The 8,328-nt window shown below is 39.0% G+C and overlaps 1 protein-coding gene across 1 annotated transcript; it reads right to left on the minus strand.

The window, feature by feature from the left end:
- Positions 1–7,516, minus strand: lpar4 (lysophosphatidic acid receptor 4). Its single transcript, XM_087798804.1, has 3 exons — positions 7,309–7,516; positions 953–1,685; positions 1–857 (listed from the first exon to the last, which is right to left on the minus strand). The coding sequence occupies exons 2-3, from the start codon at positions 1,526–1,528 to the stop codon at positions 375–377; spliced, it is 1,059 nt and encodes a 352-aa protein (XP_087654930.1). The 5' UTR covers positions 1,529–1,685; positions 7,309–7,516; the 3' UTR covers positions 1–374.
- Between the last annotated feature and the right edge of the window lie 812 nt (positions 7,517–8,328).

An 8,328-nucleotide genomic window follows, 5' to 3' on the forward strand; every position in this document is an offset into this window, starting at 1 on the left:
AGATAGCAGCACAACGAGCTGCAGTGATAGTGTCGACGTCACCCTCACACACTAAATATCTTACATGTCATACTAGATTGTTGTGTTACTTTACAGTTAAGAAGATGTGAAAGAGATACATCGTCCTCAACCAAGTGTCTTTTTAGGTGAAGGAGTCGGGGCTTCAACGGTGATACCCTGCAGTTGGGTCACAAATCAAAGCAGTGTTCCCCACACAACAAACTTTGATACATTCCTCTGTTGGTGGACTAATACTTAAAGCCCAGGCCATTCCTCAGGACTTAGCCCGGACTTCACTAATTGGCTGAGTTATGTAGTTTCAGGTCCAGACAGCTGATTTGTTTTATTTGCGGATTCAGTGCGACTTCCTTCAGTCAGAATTTGCTCTCAGATGTTTTACCCTCTTTTCCATTGCTCGCATATGTATCTCTTGGAAGAGTATTGCCGGTGTCTTGGACGTCTGTGTCACTACGTGGAATGCTCTCTGGTCTAGAGCCGGATCCTTTAGTCCCCATGGTGAGGCTTTTCTGGAAGCTCTCCGAGGTGAAATAGTAGACAACAGGGTCAAGGCAGCAGTTGAGGCAGGCCAGGCAGAGGGTGATGGGGTAAAGTGTCCGGGCGAAGCGTTCCACGGCACAGTTGGCAAGAGCTTGGGTTCGCACCAGTGCATAGAGAAAGAGGATGGAGTTATAGGGAACAAAGCAGATGATGAAGATGGCTAGATGGACCAGTATCATCCGGAGAACGCGCCTCTTGCTATCGCAGCCATGACCCACTGTTATTGGCCGTCGTAGTGTCCGGAGAACCAACGAAGAACACACCAGATTTGCCAAGAGGGGGATGAGAAAACCCACAATCTGAAAAACAAAATAAAAGTTTTTAGACTTGTGATCTTATTCAACAATGGAATTAGCTTGACATGTTTTGCATGTTAACACAGGTTAACACTAACCTCGATAAAAATGGTGATCTTGGATAAGTAGGTCTTCCAAGTGCTCTTTGAGAAGCCTTCAAAGCAGGTAGTGGCTCTGTTGTTGCTGTTGATGGTGGAGAAGAAGGTGACTGATATTCCTCCCCCCACGATGGTGAGCCACACAGCAGCGCACACCACAGCTGCGTTTCGTCGCGTGCGAATAGAACGTGAACGAAAAGGATACACTATTGCCAAGAATCTGTCTACACTAATGCACGTAAGGAAGAGCATACTGCCATAGATGTTCGTGATGAAGGCAGTCCCTGATACCTTACAGAGCCCATCTCCAAAAGGCCAGTGGCGGTTTACATTGTAGAACACCTTGAAAGGAAGTGTGAACACAAAAACCAAATCTGATAACGCTAAATTAGTCATGAACATTGTGGTCTCATTACGTATCTTCATGCGGAAGCAGAAGACAAAAAGTGCTGCACAGTTGGTGATCAGGCCCAACACGAAGACCACACTGTAGACGACCGAGTAAAGGTTGTACTTAAACGAGTCGTCAATGCCACAGTCCTCCATCCCCGTCTCGTTTAGCACCAAACTCGCCATGGCGACAGGCTAAGCTAGGTGTGATGCTCCACTGAGGGCTAGGGTAACAGGGACAGTTGATGGGATGTCAGCAGGGGATCCCCTTGTCAAGCCTCCTCCCAAGCATGCTGGACACTGAGACGGTCAGGATGTACAGCGGAAATGCTGGCGGGACCTCCTGGGGGAAGACAAAAGAAGAATGTTCACTTCCCTCAGTATTAATGTACATGTTGGACAATGACAGCATTCCTGCCTTCAACATTAAACACCACAAAGTTTGTTAGTACAAATACTTGAAGGAAAAATGACATGGAAAACACTCATTGTTCACACGGTCAACAAACTATAGTTCATAGCTTTCCTTTTTCCTGTCCAATCTTAGTCTTAGTTTGGGTCGAGAACTATACATCAGCCAGGAGCCAAGAGGAACTTCAATAAAGTGCCTGTAACTAAATGTAAGCTAAATGACGCCAAAATAACACATAGACAACATAAAAAAAGGTCTAGAAAATCACTCAGAGAGTGCAAATATCTAACAAAACATATAATTAGGTACATTTTTATAATTTAAAACCTTTTTAATGTCAATCATGATCCATCCTGGGACTCCCTCACAGAAAGTAGACATGAAAGAATGTTTTTACATATTCAACAGATGAGTGAACCCTTCAAAGGACTTAAGGATCCAGATGATAATCTGGAACACAATCAAAATATAATCATCTGCTCCCTTTATTTTCGCCAAAAGATCTTCTGAAATATGGTCATGTGTTTTCGACTCATCCTGTCTAACAGACAGATATGGAAATGATAACTAGTTTAAGGGCAACTAATATAAAAACCCAACTCTCCTGACTCACGTCAACTGTTGAAGTCTTCCTCTCCAAGAGGCAGTAAGTCTCTTATCATGACGATGTTATTACTACATAACGTTCTGAAATTTGATAAACAATAGGTTACGCTCCTCCAGCCAGCTGTAATTACGTCCCGCTTTGTTCATACAACAAGTCACTTGGAAGTGGAGACTTCCTATATTTACAACAAACAGCAGAGTAGTTTTTATCAATTTCATCACAACACCAAGCCTTTTCAGTGGGCAGGGCTTAAGAAAATTTTCTAATGTAAATATTTTAATTAAAAGATAATGTTATACAGACAAACACATACTGAAGTACAAGATCCATTTAATAACTTATGACCTGAAATTCTAATTCTCCAGACGATTGCTCCTTCCTACCGAGCACAAAGCAGATCCACTTGCACTAGCATTGAGAGTGTGGCAGACTTCTCAGCAAAAAAAAAAAAATCCTACATGATTGATTAGATAAAATTCTATTTGTTTCTTAAAATGGAAAACATGTATGACATGCATCTGGTGGTAGACTTGACTATAACTCACTCAGTTGTAGTGATGAGTTCACTGAGAGAAAGACAAGATCGTTGTTGCACATTTACTGAGTTACAAATTGGGCCAGAAAGAGAAAGGAACCGTTCCACACAGTAGTTTCACATTTTTGGGTAGGTGTTCATCTTTTATTTTTTCATAGAAACCCTGGGTTAAGCTCTATGTAAACACAGATCCAGCCTAACTGCTGTCTCTGCACTAACCTTGCATACTTTAGCAACTCCAGACTTCCTTATACATTCCTCAGCCTCTCTCTCGTCACAATGGTAACACAGGCAGAAGAAACACTGATGAGAAATGATCCCTCCTCAAGAAACAGAATGTAAGACCTAAAATGAGCCAGTTTACGTCGCCATGAAACGTTTTCTACGCCTGACTTCCACCCTGTTACATCACAACGCCTCTTTAGCTGGAGTCTGAATTGACTGGTGTGTTATCTGCCAGTATAAATAAAAGTGTCACACTGGGGCTTCATCAGAAACTGTAGACTGACACCAAACCATTAATGTTTTGTAAAGACTGCAGCTGGAAGAAGAAGTTGTGCGTTCATTAAAATAGATTGACATAATTACTGCTTATTTCCATGCCTTGGTTGGGAGGATAGCGAGAATCAGCTTTGTGGTTTGTTTCACTTGTCCAACCTATAGCACTGACGTGACAGATTCACACCCGCCGAGGTTTCCAACAACTGAATGTTCACTCAAATGCTGAACATTTCTGCCGTGGAGAAATGTTGTGATGTGAGGGTGTGCCTGGGGAGAGTCTGAAGAAAGGGTTTTGGACTTTTGAAATAAAAATGTAGCATTATATAGCAAATATGACCTGACAACATCTGACAAAATTAGGCAAAAGAAAGATACTGTAAGTTAAAGAAAGGTGGAAACTAGATGTGTATCAGATGATAATATTGTACTGAAACATTGGTCATAATATTATAAAAAATATTTTTTTATTTTTTTAGCTGTACTTTACATTTTTTTGAATGAAAAACTTTTACGTTATTTGCAATTTTGTTGCAATTATGTACTGTAACATTATTTAATATGTAATTATGTAAGAAAACAGCTTGGAGTGGGAATTTACCACAGCAGAAAAAAAAAAAAGAAAAAAAGATTTGTAAAATGTACTATATAATATTTTCAGTAAATTAATTAATTTTCTTTTTGTTAAAATTGATTTGATTAAATTGGTATGGGAAGATGTATGATTCATGAACTGGTATAAATATTAAGGTGAAAATAAAGGTACCAGTATAGTAAATGTTTGATTGATATCCAGCCCTATCTCACACCCTGAGATAGAAATCCATTTCTAAGAAACAAATCAACTTTTTATAGTTTCGGTTTTAGGTGGAAAAACAAATGGACTGATTGTGACAAGATGTGGTTGATGACAAGTAACGGGTTGGAGAGACAAACCAAGGCTCTTGACTCATTTCCTTTCAACACTACTGATATTCGTTTGTAGTTCTCTGTCTCCAGGGACAATTTTCAACTGAAGTTCGTATTCAAGATTATGTTACAGGGTCTAGTTGAAGGTCTTCTCAACTGGGAAAGTCCAGTCCGAGTGTCCTAAGATCTTCATAATGTTAAACAACACACCCAAATTATGACTAGGGACTTGTGTCTCAAGCTGAGGGCTGGGCATTGTGGGAAAATCAATCAAACTAGTCAATATTGGTATTAAACACATGATTGAAGACAAATCCTTTTTGTTTTCTTGAACATTTTATGTTGGTCACAAATGAGATTTGAAAAGTTGAATTTTAAATAAAATATGTATTTTCAGTAAAAAATGTTGAACACAAATCCAACAATAATTTATATATAAAACATTAAATTTAAAGTGTTTTTTTATAGACATACTCAAAGTGCACACAAATAAAAAAGTTATTTTCAAATAAATGTGATCTTCATTCTTAACTTATCTTATAAGTTATCTTATCTTATCTTCAATTCTGAGTTTTCGAGGAGTGCAAACATGTTGATTGAATATACATAAAGATTGTGTGCTTTAATGATTTAAAACATCATCAGAACTTTAATCATGCTTATTCAGAGTTTATTATCTCTGACATGTAACTGCTGTTTGTAGTGGTCACATGAGCATAATGACTATTTTAGCGTGCTTAACTGTTATCATTACCGTGGCTAACACATTTCATTTCATTTATTTTCTCTACATTAACATTTACAGTAACAGTAGCCAAATAATGAAACTACAATAATAATTAAGTAACAAGCACATTAAAATCATTTGATGTTTTTGTCATTTAACTTCTTTAATCTAAGAGTTAAATTCTATAAACATTATTTTTCTGGTGAAAGTCATTTTTCCTTTTGCACATTAAAGTTTTCTTGTCTTGTTATAAGATTTTTCTCAGCTAGTTCAAACTTTTGACAGGTAGATGATAGCATCGAGGGTCTCGTGGTGTCATGCAGAGATGAGAGTGGCTGGATTATCGTTCACTGATGATGGGTTTGCAGACTGCATAGTGGCAGCTGAGCTGTTAAGTCTCGGGCTCGATGATAACATGGCTTTTTGATGTGTTCAGCTTCTAAGGAGATTTACACTTTAAGGCAGCAGATTGGTCCAGGCGGTGTTGTTGTCTGACACACAAACAGTCCATCAGCAGTGACCAGTGCCAGCTGCAGTGTGACAACTTAACTGCGTTTTCACACGCCTCCTACCAACCTCTACAATACCCTCACTGTATCCGAACGTAACACACACACACACACACACACACACACACACACACACACACACACACACACACACACACACGCACACACACACAAACTATCCTGTACACCCTTTCACATCTTGACGAGCAGCAAACACTTACACATGCCAGTCCTCTCATAGACACACCACTCTGTGGACCGTGGCCTCGGTCCCAGGACCCCCGACTGTGCTGACTTCTCATTCAGCTCATGTTTCTGCCTCTATAGAATGTGGAAACGGTCGCTTTAAGTTCAGAGCTTAAAGGAAACAAGACCTTCAGAGGAAACCTTAAGCTTGTTGTGGATTACTACAAGTTGTGCGAGTGTGTTTTTACGTCCAGGTCAGCCGTGACAGCTGCACAGTTACAGGGATCCCCTTCAGTGGGCTGAGTCAGTGACAGACATGGGCCTGTGGGACCACTGGATCAAACCAGATCAAGTTCTGGTCCAGTTAACTCATCCAGCTGTTGCTCTCTGTCAGAGGACAGAGCAGAAGAACGACGGTGGAGAACAACCAGGCGGCCACTCCACACTTGTGAACATACTATAACTTACAGTGTTTGTTTGACATCCACTAAAATACCACCACCCTGAGCTCAACCTCCCAAATACCTCTTATAAAAAATAAACATTCCACTTCAACAGCTAGTGTTAGTCACCAATATTATCCAATAGGTTGTTTGGAGCTGTACAGTGACACTTAATGAAGAGTTTTTAAAACAACAATATAGATTTAATAACTTGTTTCAACCAGCTGAGACTGATACATCACATTTTTTTAAACACAATACTGACCTGTTAGCCACATTTAAGTAAACCACCTGCACCATCTTGTAGTGATTATACAACGGTAGGAATGGCAACAAAAGACATTTACAGCAGCCACAAAATTCAAAGATTTAAAATGATTTCCAAAGTTTTGGAAAGAAAAATGGTAATAAGGACTGTATGTCTGTAGGACTGTTCAAGTGGCATCAACATTTGAGAGTCTAAGTAGTTATGAAGGAAACAAAAGTTATTCTAGTTATACAATTCAAGGTGTGTATTCTTTCTATGTTTTTTTTAATATTTTTTATATAGCAATTAGCTCCTTCATATCAAGAGCTACCACAGAAGTACAAATAAAAATAACTCCAGACAAAAGGTTGATTTCTCAAGAGGTTATTAAACTGTGATTAACTTCAACAAATCATTTTATACCTCGATCTAAATGTAAGATATTGTGTATACACACAAAAAGGGATTTAGACAAGGACGTTAAATAGTACAAAGGGTGGCTAATTAAATATGCAGTAAAAAGAAAAATGTAAACAAAAGAAAAATACGAAATCTTATGAAGAAAATAGCTTGAGCTAAGAAATCGTCTTGATAATAAATGGCAGGCTGATGTAAAGTTCAAAACACATTATTTTATCACAATTATGACTAATGTGACTTTTCTGCTGAGTAAGTAAGTGATGGTTACTTTTAAAGTGCCTCTCTAGACCAGGGCCACAAAGCGCTTAAACAATCAAAAACAATACACAGTTAAAACCATACATTTTCAGTTTAACTCTCAAAACGAACTTTGATAAGAAAGGTATTTTTATTTTATTTTTTAAGTTAGACCAAGCCAGCCAAACACAATTTTTAAAATAGAAAATAAAAAGTTGTTTTGTTCATCAACTTACGTCCAGGCAGCAGGATGGATGTTGACAGCTCTTCTGCTGCAGCTGTCAAAAGATAAACTCCACACTTCTTCTCTCAGATGTTTCTCCCGCTGGCTCCACAGAAAAAGCTCCCAAAGACACGCACCTCAGACAAAAGTGGTCGTTATTGTGTTTAAGAGACTCGCAGAGTCACACTTGTTGAGACTGAGTTGGAGAAGCTGCGGATCTGAGGTCGGGTCTTCCACAAGTGAGGGGGTCTAGGCTCCTGCGCGCTCACGTCACGTGAAGGAGCGCGCACGGCGACAGGAAGGGAGACAATGGAGGGTCGTTCAGGGGGGGGAGGGGTGATATCGCACACGTGCACGCGCGCACACAGAGCAAAATTTAATCTAATTAACTTCACTTCCGTTGAACACATCTTTAATAAAGAGTCAATATTTTACTTATTGTCTGAGTTCTGGATCGTGTTTATTTGTCATAACATAAATCTGTGAGCTTTCATTTAAGTCCCTTCCATTTATTTTCTTATGTCATGTTATTTAAAGAATATATATGTCTGCCAGAAATATCCATGTTCCATAACCAAGTCATCAAAATGCATTTGGTAATTTTAAACATTTAAACATATTGTTTTTATTGAATCTGTTGTAACAACGAACGTAGGTACTTCAGCAAAAGCATGACATGCAAAAAAAAACTACAATTAAGTGCATGAAAAATACATCTCACTATAACACTGAATCAACAAGAGCTCTACACTGGTTACAACTAGATGTTCGTGTATTTACATCTACAGTATGTATGTTTCATTGTATGCTGACGATGGTGTTCTGTCACCTAGCTTTAAGAGACTCCAAAACAGAAATGTTGTTTCTAGAGCAGGGGTCAGCAACCTGTACCACTCAAACAGCCATTTGGACCCGTTTCCTACAGCAAAGAAAACCCTGGGAGCTGCAAAACCCTAGACATGAGACGAATTGATCAGATCATCAATACTTAAGCCAGTCTATAGGTTAGGCTTTAAGTGGATGATACCAGGCC

The sequence above is a fragment of the Callionymus lyra genome, chromosome 9, assembly GCF_982586985.1.
Source record: "Callionymus lyra chromosome 9, fCalLyr1.hap1.1, whole genome shotgun sequence".
Lineage (NCBI taxonomy): Eukaryota > Metazoa > Chordata > Actinopteri > Syngnathiformes > Callionymidae > Callionymus > Callionymus lyra.

Coding starts and splice junctions, on each gene's coding strand:
- lpar4 (XM_087798804.1), bottom strand. CDS start 1,528: ATGGCGAGTTTGGTGCTAAACGAGACGGGGATGGAGGACTGTGGCATT. Junction 858..952: donor AGATCACCATTTTTATCGAG/GTTAGTGTTAAC, acceptor TTTGTTTTTCAG/ATTGTGGGTTTTCTCATCCC.